Source organism: Phoxinus phoxinus (assembly GCF_949152265.1).
Source record: "Phoxinus phoxinus genome assembly, chromosome: 15".
Taxonomy (NCBI): domain Eukaryota; kingdom Metazoa; phylum Chordata; class Actinopteri; order Cypriniformes; family Leuciscidae; genus Phoxinus; species Phoxinus phoxinus.
This window is the reverse complement of record NC_136890.1, coordinates 4,373,251-4,389,037: the sequence shown is the minus strand read 5'-3', so window position 1 is coordinate 4,389,037 and position 15,787 is coordinate 4,373,251. Positions and strand designations below refer to the sequence as shown.

Sequence of the window (15,787 nt, the reverse complement as noted above, 5' to 3'; positions counted from 1 at the left end):
GACATAAAAACCCTCTCAGCGACGTCCTGTTTGGGGGATTTCTCCTCTCTGAACACACTCTCAGTGGGAGTATCATGTATTTCCAGCACAAGTGTGTATGACAAACATCATGCTACATCTCTCCCCCCCCCCCCCCCCCCCCCCCAAACATCTTTGACATATTATCTTGATGCCAAATATCAATCAGATACTAGAAGTACCTCATGTTAAAATCATTTATTTGATGCTGTATAATTGTTACAATTGTGAAATCCTATGATAAAGCAAATGCATCATATAACAAATACAGTGACACATTTTAAATTCATAACATTGGTTTCTGAAAAACCCCTGACAAATGGATTGCATTCGAATCTGTTCATGTGCTGTTTAGACCACATTTCTGGTGCAAACTTCAGAGTAGATACACACACAAACACAGTTACACTTTATTTTGATTGGAGACATTCTACTAACTATGTCAACTAACTCACATTAGGATGGATTATTAGTCTGTCTGCTTAATATCTGCTAACAAAAGTGGACTATCGAAAAGTGTAACCGAATTTTCTCCTAGAATGTTTAAATTGTAAAGTTTGTGTTTTAATATGTTCTACATTAAATGTTATTATACACGTGAAACTCAATAAATTTGAATATGGTGAAAAAGTAATTCAGTAATTCAACTTAAAAGGTGAAACTAATATATTCTATAGACTCATTACATGCAAAGTGAGATATTTCAAGCCTTTATTTGTTATAATTGTGATGATTATGGCTTATAGCTTATGAAAACCTTTTGTATTTCTGCTTGTGGGTTGATATGATCATGTTCTGTTTATGCTTTTATTTTGTGTATTTTTATGATATAAATGTTTTTGTTGTGAAGCACTTGGTGGCCTTATACCTGTGAAAGGTGCTATATAAATAAAGCTTACTTACTTACTTACTTACTTACTTTTCACAATATTATCATTTTGAATTTGGGGTTTTCATAATCTGTAAGTCATAATCATCAAATTTATAACAAATAAAGGCTTGAAATATCTCACTTTGCATGTATTGAGTCTATATAATATATTAGTTTCACCTTTTAAGTTGAATTACTGAAATAAATGAACTTCTGCACCATATTTAATTTTTCGAGTTTCACCTGTACATCTCAATATTTAAATATTTATAAATATTTCTTAATAAGAGGAAATGTGATTTCAAAACAGCCAGTGCAGCCAATTAGATTCAAAATGTAGCATTTCTGCATTCCAGTATTATACTATAATTTCTGCAAAAATAATGAATAAATAAACATGATTTAGTGCTTCATTGGTCATCATGGGCCACTGGTTCTTGGACTCCAATTGTGTCCGTATAGGTCGATTTAGTTTTTCGAAATGAGTATGAGTATGTATGAGTTTATTTCTTCTGTTGAACACAAAAGAAGATATTTTGAAGAAAGTTGTTGGTAAGCAAACAGTTGTTGGACCCCATTGACTTCCATTGTATTTTTTTCCCCATATGGGGTCAATGGGGTCCAACAACTTTGGTTACCAACATTCGTTCACCTTTTAAGTTAAATTACTGAAATAAACTTTTGCACCGTATTCTAATTTTTCACCTGTTTCACCTGTATATTCAACTTGAGATAAGTATGAAAGATGTGAGCTAATAAAGAACAATGACCAAAAAAAAACGAACTATAGAGTAAACAAAAGTCGGCACACTGCCACTGCTGCTTCCAAAAATCAATTGAATAAAAATGTGCAACGTTTCGACCCGAAGGTCTTCGTCAGGCAAACAACTTCTTATTTTCTCTGCAATGAAAGTGCTTTATTTGATCGGGCGCCTGCATAAAGTTTTTTTGGATGTGCGCATACTACTACTTTGAACAAAAAAGTGTTTGACGACCATAAACAGAATACTGTGTCAATGTTTTCTTCGAGCCAACCAGGAAAAATGTTCCTGTCCATAATATTTCAAAATGAACTGAATTTTTTTCTTAAATACTTTTCTCTCTCTCTCTCTTCTTGCAACATTTTATAATTAGTTTTAGACCCGGTTGAGATCCTTGTATGTATGCGTAATGTAAGTAAAATGCACCAGTGTTTACCTTGTTCCTTGTGAGTGCCTTTCTCATTAGTATAAAACAACATAGACAAAAGCATATTCTAATTAATATTGTCAGCAGATATGGAGTTAAAAAGGTTTGTTGCCACAAAAGTAGCTTATTAAATTCAAGCGCGGTAATGCTTGTCTGTAGTCAGTGCGAGTACCAAATATCTGCTAAGCTTGTCTAAAAGTTGCTAAAGAGCCCTGTAATGAAGTGAGCTTGGCTAATTCTCCCACCCAGGACATCCAAACACACAGATCCCCTCCTCCCCGCTTTACGACGGTCATTAGCGCCTGACATCCGTGACGGCGGCCATCAGCGGCCGTCTGCATTGAGTGCTGAATACAGCTCCGACATCCCCCCACTTTCACGCCTTTTAAGACTCTTTCATGGGCACAGAGGGGCCTATGACATGCTTTGTTATGTAAGGTATTACCTTAAGTGTCCCAAGGATGCAACATCAAATAATGTGTGTGTAGACAGACAGAGATAGGTGGGGTTCCAATTAGAGCCAACAAAAGGGGGGGAAAGTGAAAGAAAAACAAAAATATGCAAAGCTACACTGAGAGCGAGATAAAAACTTGATAGAAATGAACCATCAAAAAAATTCTAAAAGAGATTCTTGTTTATTATTTCTTACAGAACATATTGAAATTAAATAACTGGTGGATATTTGTTGAACTGATAGGTCAGTTTTTTGTGATTTGTCAAGATTGCGTGCAAATATGTTTCTATAAAGTTAAAAGGAGCTTCTTATATTAATGATACTACTTGGTTTGGCTTATATTTGAATACATCTGCACTTTCCAATCATGAAGCAATGACCTACTGAGATTATGCCAAATTGCGATTAGGATCTCACACAGACCTTCGAAGTGCTCTCATTAACTCTGCCAGCAGATGTGTGTCTACTTCACTTCCCCTTGAACTCAACTTCTTTATGACCTGATGAACATATCAACATATATGAGCTTATCGGCTGCTTACTTCTTTCTTTGAAAAAGACCACGACCACAACATCTTTACTGAAGATATTTACTGACCATTCTGCATTTCAGACATACAATATTGTAATTTCCAAACATCATTTTTACACTACATTTCTCTTTTTAACAAAAATAATATTAAGTAGCAGCAAAAGCAAACACAGAATAAATAGACATCTTAACAACAAAGCCAAGAAAACCAAAGCCAAAAAAAAAAAGTCCTTCTCTAGGTCCTCAATACGCAGGCATTTGAGGTTTCAAGTCAAAATGAATCAAAAGTCTTAAGAAATGCATTTATTGGCTCATCCTTTGGCACAATCGACAAGCACGCCGTCTTTTCACACAACGGGAAGAACACAAAGACCCTCAGATCAGCACAGACTTTTCTTCAATGAAACTGAAGCAGGTTCTTTATTTTCGATTTGAACTTTCGCATCCAAGTTGACTCACAAACAACATTTCAGTTTAGTGCCACTTCCTCATTACACTCACTCACTGGTCTAGAGTTTATCTGGTACTCGCAGGTACCGGGTGACGCGGGTCAGGGCATGAAGAACCAGACCTCATTGTGCAGACTTTAGAAAGCGTCCCGTGTTCACCAGCACGAGTAAGAGAACAGTGGGTATTGGCTCCAGTCCCCTACATTCCCATGGTGGTACCCGTGATGGACGGCCTGGGTGCTGTATTCGCTGGGTAGGTGATGGTGAGGGGGTGGTGGAGGGGGGTATTGAGCGGACGCTGCCCCGCTCCACTGTCCCAGAGACTGTTCTGTGCTGTAGGGGGTGTAGAGAGGATGGTGGCCCAGTATACCAGGCTTGGTCTGGGCTATGGCCATGTTCAGGACCCCTGTGTAGTCCTGGTGTCCCGCGGAGGGATGTGGGGGGCAGGTGGGGGGGAGGCCGAACTCCGGGGCGGAGGGTTTGCTGGAGGATTCGTGGTCGGGCACGGTGGCAACATCCGGCACTCGGGACTCGAGGCTGGAGCGGCCGGTGCTCCCACATCCACTCGCACTGCCCGCACTGGAGGAGGACGGCGAGGGGGACTTGCCATATTCATGAAATCTGTGGAAAAGACACACATTTAGCACTGAGACATTGACAAGGCAGAACCATTGGCAGCTGGTGGCTTTTAAGTCAAGTCACCTTCATTTATATAGCGCTTTTAACAATATAGTGTTTCAAAGCAGCTTTACAGTGATATTAGGAAATTAAAGTATCAGAGATTGTTTTGGCTTTACAGCAGCTCTGCAATAAAGTTACTGTCCAGATAAAGTTAGATTTGATTGATTCACTTCTGTCACAAAGATCATTAGTTATTGACTTAGCTAACACGACACCGTTATAACAGAAAACACTTCATGCGATCCGACTTGCGCATTTGCACGACAACAGTGTTTGGCGGCTCGAGAACGTCGAGGTGCAGGCGTTGAATAATTTTGGGGAAAAAAAGTTATCATCCCCGCACAAACGTGAAATGTTACGTGCATATTATGTGTTTAGTCTATAGGTATGCGCATTTGAATATATACGTGTGCAGGCGAGTAATATTTCTCTACAAATTGACCTCAACAAACTGCCTGTCTGGCCTTAAAAATTGATAATACAGAATTTGTTTTTTTATCGCTTCCGCGTGTCCATGCGAACCGGAATTATTTCGACAACGTTTTATCTGTACAGAGGTTTTTAAAAAAGTGGAGGCACAATTTTAGCGGTCAGATTTTTTAAATACTTTAAAATGGCTTTTTTAATCACTTCTAGACCTGAATATTTATTAAAAAAACAACATAGATATCAAGACATTATAAACATGTTACCTCACCTAGTCCTAGCCTATCACTGGAAGCAAAAACACTGTCCTTTTAAATGTCCGTGTTAATAAAGCATGTTTAGTCGTTTAGTGAAGCTATATCCAACTGAGGCATGGGGTCTTCCTTTATATTTAATTTGTCGCTGTTGTTTGAATGGTAGTTTAGTAAATTTGTTTGCTATCAAATATTCAAGATCAGCGGTAGCAGGTCAAATTAATATCACAACGTAATTTGCATCTCGTCGTCATTGCTTGCCCTGAAGTGTCATCTAGTCTCTCCCCTGTGAAGGCCTCCATCCCTTCCCTTTACCTCTGTACAGATAAAACGTTATCAAAATTATTCCAGTTCGCATGGATCCATGGAAACGACAAAAAATTCTGTATTATGCAGGCCAGACAAGTAATTTGGCGATGTCAATTTGTAAAGAAAGACTACGCGTAGTCTGTACACATACATATTCAAACGCGCATATCTATAGACTAAACACGTAATGTGCACGCCGTCAGCGGTTTCACAGATTCTCGTTTTTTACGTTTACACGGAGATGATAAAGTTTTTCAAAACTTTTGCCTTGGAACCTCTTTTAAAGCTTGCGTTCTCGAGCCACCAAACACTGTTGTCGGGCAGATGAACGGCCAGAACACATTAACAGTTTTCTGTTTTCAGTTAAAGCGGTGTCGTGTTAGCGGCCCCCGAAGTTAATAACTAATGATCTTTGCAACGGAAGTGAATCAATCAAAAACTAACTTTAGCTGGACAATAACTTTATTCTAGAGCTGCTGTAAAGCCAAAACAATCTCTGATACTTTAAATTCCTATTATCACTGTAAAGCTGCTTTGAAACCATCTATATTGTTAAAAGCGCTATATAAATGAAGGTGACGTGACAAGGCAGAACATAGGGAAATAAGGTCTTGTTTGAGGCGAGTGTTGGGTACCTGTACGGCTGGTACGTGCTCTGTCCGGGGACGAGCTGTTCAGAGCTGTACATGTCTCGAGGGTCCGAGCCCAGCGGGGACTCTGCGCGGAGAGCGTGGCTGTTGTCCCGGTCGCACGCACTTCCCCATGGGGAGTACCGCTCGACCTTCACCTCCGACTCCTTACGGGACACGTGTTCATCATCCAGACCTTCACATGAGGACTGTTGGATATCTGAGGAGATAAGCATCAAGGAGACTTGAATCAATTACAAATACAACAACTACTTGAGAATTCGTACTAAAACTATCCATACTCGTTAACCCAGATTTGAACAGTAAAGACGTAAAATCAAAGGTGAAGACGATTACCTCGTGGGCTTCCATGTTCAGAGTCTTTTGACATTTTCTTTGCAACTCTCTCAGGATCAGCCAGACTTCTATTTGCTCGTCTATGAAAGGAAAGCTCAATGAAGTAAAATGGCTAACAATTTAAACCAATTTACTGAACATTTAAAAATATATATTAATTTGTTGTATTTTCCTTTATGTATTCGTTTTGGTATGGTTATTCAAGTCTCTTATCAGCTATAATTCATGAGTTAATATTTTATGATGAATTGTTTTCTGCATTTTTAGAAAGTTGTTGGAATAGAAAAATCTATTTTAAGAGCAACCTGTAATGAAAATTAAACATAACTTCAAGATGATATTACCTTTTAGAATTTGTACCCTCATCTCTGAATCCTTTGGCAAATGGATTGTGGTCGATTTTCAGCTTTGTAATCTGTGAGAGAAGTAATGAAACCATCAATCTCAGTTCGAATTAACTCCAATTAAAATAAAATTGCCTCAACCTCAAAATGTGTATCAGTAGTCAACAATTGAAGTGGATCAAAACCTTTCATGAAAGTTATACATAAATTCTGAACAATACCCGTTGTTGTTTAACTTTTTTGATCCACTTCAAATGTCGACTACTGTAGATGCTTAAGAGGGGGACATGTTCTCCCCAATTTTCAGAATAGCGGCCAATCAATGTGTTTTCATCTGCTGATTATTAAACCTTTATGTTTAAGTGTATAAAAGTCTTACCTTTGTGTTCTGGTACGCTGTGACCGCAGTGAAGGTGGTCTCGGGGAAGGTAAAGGTCTGGAAGACGCTCCAGCGTACACTGTACAAATCATCAGCCTGGACGATATGGAAACGCGGGTGGTAGCGGTGCATGGAGTGAAGGATAATCTGAATCAAAAGAAGAGACATGGGTTTGAATCAAAGTCAAATCACTGTTGAACAAATGTAAGATTCAGAGTGGGACACTCACATGTCCATGCTGGTCCAGGGCATTGTTGGTAAGCTTGAGTTTGAGGAAAGACACGGACTGCTTCATCCAGTGGCTGCCGGGCGCTGGCGAATCCGGGTGTAGGTACGTCCTATAGGGCGGCTGAGGCTCAGCCTTCCCTGCCACTTCCCACTTGTCCTTGTTCCACTACGGAAAAACAAGCATTTCATTGAATCATAGACCACGGAATAACAACTACAGCTTCTACATTGGCCATGATGACATAAGGTGCCGGGGGTGCTGGGGTGCGAGAGTATGTGTGAACGAGAGTGTGTGTTGAGGTAAAACCCCCCATTGGGTTCTGTAAAAACAGGAAGAGTTGGGGCTCTTTGAAGTTGAGGAGCGCAATCAGTGGTGGGAACGTTCTGGGGAGACACATGTGACAACGTCCCCCCAACGCTCCAGCCGTTCACGATTGACTCCCAATTCAACAGCTCTTCATTTCAATAGGAGTAACAGTCTAGACAAGCCGGGTCTAATCCATTCAAATGGATAAGACCTTAAAATTGGCAATCACCACATTGAGAGTCTGTATGTGATCTATGAACTTTATAAGAGAATTACTAGATGAGTTTGAGGTTCTAACCTTGTATCGGAGACCGTCTTCAGGCACCATGTCCACCAGTAAGATGTACTTTGCATACGGCACCAATCCAGACAAGCTGATTTTGCAGTGTGGAAACATCCTCCTGTAAAATAAGCATACAAAAGTATTGTTTAACTTAATGTCTGTTCTAAGAGTTAAGGTCTCACACATACATTGAGGTCAGTTGATCCAAACCATGAGTCGACAGATTAAGTTTTAATTGAGGAACTTGGTTTTTATTGAGGAACTTGGACGTACCTGCCAGGTTTGGTGATGATCATCTCAGTGCCGATCTCATGGAAGGATCTCCACAGATCCGGATCCTCTATAGTCATCCGGATGTTGCCTTGGTGGTAGGAATCGCCGGCTCCAGCCATGGAAGGTGGAGGAGGGAGGCTGAAATTGTGCTTGAGGTCTGAGGAAAGACGAAATATTTGAGATGTTTTGTCAATGGCGTCCCACAGAAGAAGTCCCAGAGAAAATTCAATCGTGCAGAACCAAGTCCAAAAAGACGAATTAACAATGAAGATGGAGTGAGAGTAAGAGTGTGTGAATCGGGCTTAAGACAAACACTCACCTCTGATAGCCTGCATTATTTAGGCTTCTCAAAAGATGTCCTCCAGAAGAAAAGCAGATAAATGAGCAATACCTAGACGTTTCAGTTAAAACACAAGTTCTCCATAAGAACTCAAAGGGCTCGAGTTAAATCCAATGTTTGTTAAGTCCAAGGATGAAGGTCTTCAGTGTGTTGTGTCTGTCTGCTCCTTCTGCCACAGATGCAGAGGAGGCGTCCCACACCTTTAAGTGGGTTCTGGATGTGGGCGGGGCTTGAACCCCCATTCCCTGCCTTTGAAGTGACACGGTGATGAGTCAATGTCATGATCCTATTGGCTGATGTGCAGAATCAAAGAGAGTTAGCAGAGCCTTGATAGAGTCCCAACAGGAAGGGGACAAGCAGAGGAAACATGTCTTTATGAACTGCTAAAGGACTTTTAAACAAATACGTACAGGCCCAAAGAATACAGGATGACAAATCAAGCGCAAAACTCCCTTCATTAATCCAGCTAATGTGAGGAAGAGCAAAGACTTCACTTTCTAATTGACTGCATTGACCCCCTCACGCAAACACAATCTGACACACTCGGCACTCGTGTTTGCTAATTCACACACATATCCACTAATTCTCACTGATGCTACAGACACCAGGTCCTGGTTTTTTACAACTGTGGTAAATAATTTAAAATGCAATTGTTGTCACTTGAGTTCTTCTGAACTTTCGTTGCTCTTCATATGTTCTAAGCTCAGTCATTTTAATTGGTCATGCTTTCACAACACATCTGCTGCGTCTTAAACCATGAGGAAAAAACAAAACCGACTTAACCTTCCTAAACTTTGGGTTTGGATTATGGTCTTTCGTCAACAGCAGTTTGGAGACAAATATTGACACACATTTTTAAAAGTAAAGCTTCTCAATGGTTCTTTGAAGCACCAAGAAACACTTCTCATCAACAACCATTATATGCAGTTCTTGCAGAGGCTATATGGTTCTGTGGAGATTCAAATGTGTTAGATGTATTACAAAGATATCAATTAAAATACAAAGTAAAGCGGTTCTCTAAAAAAAAACTGCGGAACTTCAAAAGTTATGCCTCGGCATCATGCTTTAAAACCCTTTTTGGTAGCGATATCAGGCTTTGTTTTTAGTGGATTGATTTTATTTTAAAGTATTTAAAGTATTATGTAGTGATGCCATAGAAAGAACCATCTTGGATTCCCAAAAGAACAGTTCTTTAAAAAAAAAAAAAAAAACGTTTTAAGATCTGGATATTAAAGATTATGGTCATGGAACCATAGATGCCAATATGGAACTTTTGTAAAAAAAGATTTTTACAATTTTTTTTGTATTTTTATTGTTTAATGCTACAAAAACAAACTGTTTGAGTGAACCAATGTTCCTAATGAATCATGGAACATAAACTACAGATGAAACTCGAAAAATTAGAATATCTTGCAAAAGTAATTCAACTTAAAGGGTGAAACTAATATATTATATAGACTCATCATGCAAAGTGAGATATTTCAAGCCTTTATTTGTTATAATTTTGATGATTATGACTTATAGCTTATGAAAACCTCAAATTCAAAATTAGAATATTGTGAAAAGGTTTTCATAAGCTGTAAGCCATAATCATCAAAATTATAACAAATAAAGGCTTGAAATATCTCACTTTGCATGTAATGAGTCTATATAATATATTAGTTTCACCTTTTAAGTTGCATTACTGAAATTACAACTTAATGTGTATGACTTTTGCACCATATTCTAATTTTTAGAGTTCCACCTGTATGTTATTTCGACTGAATCATGTCACTGATCGTCTCAGTGAAGGTGCAGATATAATCGTGACATAAAGCCATTATAGAGTTATGGCAGAAAGCAAACCCTGGGGTAAATCTACAGGTGAGCTTTACCTGAGAAGGAGCGTGCGTGTGTGTGTGTGTGAGTGTGTGAGGGGGTTGCGTATTCAGGGTGTCTAGACATGATCGTTCCTTGATGGTTAATCTCATTAGGAAGAAATGCTCTCTGAAGGCAGCAGGCTTTCTATTCATGCAGAGAGACACAGGCAGAGATACATAGAGAGGGACCGATAGATAGGGAACCGTCCAGGAAGAATTGAGGCTACTTTAGGAGTTCACAGCCTGTTAGCACCACTGATCTGCAGTGTTCATGCAACATGAATAGAGAGAGTTTACTTGTATGAACGTCAGTCATTGTCATGCGTCTGTGACTATACACTGAACTGAGTGCTTGACTGACGGCTCACAAAAGGAGGAACGTAGATTTGATCGCAAAGCAGATGTTTTATTTTCTGTGTGTTTCTTTGGTTAAGTCGATAGAAAAAAGGGCTTAATTTATATTTTTTTATATGAATAATAGATAGAGGAAGTGATGGGGAAATAGAAGAAAGTATGGCTTAAATATTATACAGGCACATGTCCCAAAAGAGACTCTTTCCAGAGGGATTCTTTCCAATTGAAAAATGATTTTTAAAATTAAAGTTGTTAGATAAGAAAAGTAATTATATACAGTAGGTTAGAAATATTAAAGATTCAGCACAATTTCCAGGGAAATGTGTGACACTGATCATGTGACTCAAGCACTGCTGCCGTAACATTGGGGCAAACCAAATAAGACATTCGGAAAGTTATCAATTTTTTTTCTAAGTAGGACCAAATATGATTCATAGTGGATTCCGATCCAAACTGGACCTAAATGTGATACTTCAGGATTTATTCAAACGAGGTTTAATTTGCAACTCTGTACATATTCCTTTAGGATGTTTTAAAACAAAGGAATTGAAAGATAAAAATGGACCCGTTGTTCTGATGATTTAACCCTCAGAAAACACAATCCACAGTTTGTTGTGTTCCTCCACCCGGTATAGAGCGCTGTTAGCACAACTCTTTCTTATGCTAAACATGACGTCCAGCAGAACAGAGTCCTAATCACCACCATTTCCTACATTTGCTGAGCTTTTCAGAACAAATACTGCCACACATTTAAAAAAAAGGAAAAAGATTGCTATACTTGACGGCTTATTGTTGTATTGTTGATGCGTACTGTGAATATGTGGACATTGGAAGAGTTGGGTTTTTTTTATACACGTTCAAGTCAATAATAATTTATATTGCATGTTTTTTTCTTGCCTGAAAAATTAAAAAGTTTAATTTTTTTTAACAGCTACAATTAATTAACAGATTTATCCAAAAAGTCCAATGATATTACAATGGTTTCCTGGACATATGCCAGGGTAAAATTGACCATAGTATGATATTATTAGCAGAAAACCATGTACATTTTATGGAATGTGAATATGGTAATCATTTAGTGCATTGATATATATCAAATTATCATCTCATTCCTTCACTGAACCATGTACCAGAACCGTATGGCTGAATTATGTGACATTAGACGCAGTTTAAATCAAGGCTCAGTTTCTTTCTGTTCATGAACACATGTATAAATGAGTGATTAATGCATAATAAATGTGTTATAACACACTTTACCAGTACTCTAAACACAAAGTGCAGTCCTGTCCTCATCTTTACTGCATTTCTCCCAATTGATCAACAGCAAATGCACCTAAAGTGTGTCTGAACTGTTATGTTTAGTGGATATAATAAAGCAGATTAAACCGTTTGCTGTTGAATGGGCTGTTAAATGAGAGTTGGCTTTTTTACGAGCTAAAAGCGTTCAATAGCTGTGAATGTATTGATTGAGAATATAAGGAAGTCTAAAAGGATTTGTACTCAAATTTCTCTATACCCAGTAAAAAAAATCCTCACACCCCACGAGAGTCCTAAACCTGGAGAAGCCCTCGTCCCATCATGAAGGTGTGATGATCTCCTCCACCTGAAGCTGGTCAGTACGATTCACACATGACGCGTGGCTCTGCTCACTCCGCTGAGGTTACACACACGTTTCTGAGGGATAGCGTATCGGTTTCCTAAAGCTAATCCACCAGTAGCACACTCATATTAGCACCCGTGACTATTAACATGTCGTTCTGCTGACGTTTTTACACTCGATTAGATATTACGGTTGGACAGGGGTGAAAATGACTTCTTATAATACCTATAGTAGTCGATAAATACATTAAATTGCATATTATTTTTGTGAATTTGTGTTTTACTCAAGTACAATTTCATTTCCAAGTCAAAATCACACTTTCACCCGTACGTTCACTTGGAAGTACAGTCATTTTTTGGCAGATTTTCATAAATCTTTCCTTTTTTTGTTGTTTACACAAGATTACACTCCAGGTTGAATGTGAATAGCCACATCCATTTCAGTCGAAACTATTTTTGGATATAACAATAGTCATTTGTTCTTGTGAGGAAATGCCTCATCTGTCACCACAACATAATCGTTGATCGAAATGAATGTGTTCACTGTTCAAAGATGGTTCAACTATCCATAAACCGCTATATTTAAATGTAAAACAAGTTGCATTGGCCATCTGACAAATCCAGGGACAAGTTTCAGGACAGAGGATTCAGTTTAACATCTGATAAATGTTTGTACAAATATATTTTACAGGTCAGTCTTTACCTTAAAACTCCACGTGATTCGACATGTTACTTGCCGTTTCTTTGTAATTATTTGTGAAATTTAAAAGTAACTTCTTTGAGAAAACTGCACTGTAAAAAGAAATGTTTAATAAAAGAAAAAGAAGAATGGTTTAATAAACAGAAACTCAAAATAGTATGTTCTCTTCACACAGTAGTTATCGAAGTTGATTTGACAAAAGATAAAAAGTTGTGATAAGAAATCATAAATTTTTACTTTCAAAGTAAATACTTTTTCTCAGTGTAATACGAATACAGTCCGAACATTGACATTGAGATTTTGTGATTAAAGAGTTGATTCTACATTATTGCAAGAGAAGAATACAGAATCTTAACGGTTCCGTCTGGCGCTTCATCTTTAGAACCTTTTAGGGGTTCCATCATGGGATCATTTTATGGATTTATTTATTAATTTAGTTCTAATTTATTTTTTAATTGTAATTACATTGTATGAATTAAGCAGCTCGCAAACATACTTTATCACTAGAAAAATGAAATAGCCCATTAAACATAAGAGTATTATGCAATTATTGAAGACATTTCTCCTTATATACAAACGTTTTGGAATAAAGGGTTCTTTCAAGAACTCTAAAGTTCTATACAGAACCCCTTTCCACCTTTTTGAGAGTGTTTTTTATACAAAAGCTATGAAAACTTAATCTGTACATTTGAAAAAGATACTTGGAAATGCCCCAAAGTTTAGCTCAGGATAATGCTGGCAAAGCCAAGGTCATGGTCACCGTAATAAAATGTAGAGTCTGCCAAATGCATTATATAAACTCACTTCATCTGAATTGTTTGTCCCTGTTAGCACTCATGGGCTCACAACCACAGACTGAAGATGATCATAACATCATAACCTGACAAAGTGTAGGAGGAACTGTGAAGGTGTTCATATGTGTGACCCTGGATCACAAAACCAGTCACGAGTAATAGCAACTATACATTATATGGGTCAAAATTATCCATTTTTCTTTTATGCTTCTTTTATGATTTTTATCCTAAAAATCATTAGGATATTAAGTGAAGATCATGATCCATGAAGATATTTTGTAAAGTTTCTACAGTAAATATATAAAACATGTATTTTTGTGAGTGAATGCCGCACAATCGTGAACATAAATGCACAACTTTAAAGGAGATTTTTTTTAATGTTTGGATTTTTTTGGACCCTCAGATTCCAGATTTTTTAATAGTTGTATCTCGACCAAATATTGTCCTATCCTAACAAACCACACATCAATGGATAGTTTATCTATTCCGCTTTCAGATGATGTATAAATGAGTCACAGGCATTAAACATGGCCAGGAGAAACTAAAAAAACTAGAGTTAGCTGAAAGTAGAAGAAGGTAGAGAAACAGAAAAATGAAATCTTTTGTGTTATATTTTGGCGGATGGCTGATTCGTATGAAATCCGTTTGTAGGATTAGAGTGGATCTTCATGCTTGTTTTTCCTTAAACTCACTGGTTTTCATGTGTACGAGATGCACACGTTCCTCCGGAGATCCGGCTGTGCTCATGTGTGAAGCGCTAATGCCTGTGCTACGCTGTGATCTGGAACGGGTCAGTCGTCGAATCGGACACCAGCCTCAGGCCTGCGGGACGTGGACTTATTAACACCTGAGAGGTGCTCTGAAAACACACACATTAGGGGTTAGTTATGATGAAAACACACACATTAGATGGGGTTAGTTATGATGAAAACACACACATTAGATGGGGTTAGTTATGATGAAAACACACACATTAGATGGGGTTAGTTATGATGAAAACACACATTATGGGGTTAGTTATGATGAAAACACACACATTATGGGGTTAGTTATGATGAAAACACACACATTATGGAGTTAGTTATGATGAAAACACACACATTATGGGGTTAGTTATGATGAAAACACACACATTATGGGGTTAGTTATGATGAAAACACACACATTAGGGGTTAGTTATGATGAAAACACACACATTAGGGGTTAGTTATGATGAAAACACACACATTATGGAGTTAGTTATGATGAAAACACACACATTATGGAGTTAGTTATGATGAAAACACACACATTATGGGGTTAGTTATGATGAAAACACACACATTATGGGGTTAGTTATGATGAAAACACACATTATGGGGTTAGTTATGATGAAAACACACACATTATGGGGTTAGTTATGATGAAAACACACACATTATGGAGTTAGTTATGATGAAAACACACACATTATGGAGTTAGTTATGATGAAAACACACACATTATGGGGTTAGTTATGATGAAAACACACACATTATGGAGTTAGTTATGATGAAAACACACACATTATGGGGTTAGTTATGATGAAAACACACATTATGGGGTTAGTTATGATGAAAACACACACATTAGATGGGGTTAGTTATGATGAAAACACATTATGGGGTTAGTTATGATGAAAACACACATTATGGGGTTAGTTATGATGAAAACACACATTATGGGGTTAGTTATGATGAAAACACACATTATGGGGTTAGTTATGATGAAAACACACACATTATGGGGTTAGTTATGATGAAAACACACACATTATGGGGTTAGTTATGATGAAAACACACACATTAGATGGGGTTAGTTATGATGAAAACACACACATTATGGGGTTAGTTATGATGAAAACACACACATTATGGGGTTAGTTATGATGAAAACACACATTATGGGGTTATGATGAAAACACACACATTATGGGGTTAGTTATGATGAAAACACACACATTATGGGGTTAGTTATGATGAAAACACACACATTATGGGGTTAGTTATGATGAAAACACACATTATGGGGTTAGTTATGATGAAAACACACACATTATGGGGTTAGTTATGATGAAAACACACACATTATGGGGTTAGTTATGATGAAAACACACACATTATGGGGTTAGTTATGATGAA

General features: G+C 37.8%; 1 protein-coding gene across 1 annotated transcript; it reads right to left on the bottom strand.

Moving 5' to 3' along the window:
• Positions 1–3,111: 3,111 nt before the first annotated feature.
• Positions 3,112–8,498, bottom strand: tbx16 (T-box transcription factor 16). Its single transcript, XM_079638129.1, has 9 exons — positions 8,302–8,498; positions 7,983–8,139; positions 7,725–7,827; positions 7,121–7,285; positions 6,892–7,038; positions 6,513–6,583; positions 6,169–6,248; positions 5,818–6,031; positions 3,112–4,133 (listed from the first exon to the last, which is right to left on the bottom strand). The coding sequence occupies exons 1-9, from the start codon at positions 8,315–8,317 to the stop codon at positions 3,668–3,670; spliced, it is 1,419 nt and encodes a 472-aa protein (XP_079494255.1). The 5' UTR covers positions 8,318–8,498; the 3' UTR covers positions 3,112–3,667.
• Positions 8,499–15,787: the final 7,289 nt, after the last annotated feature.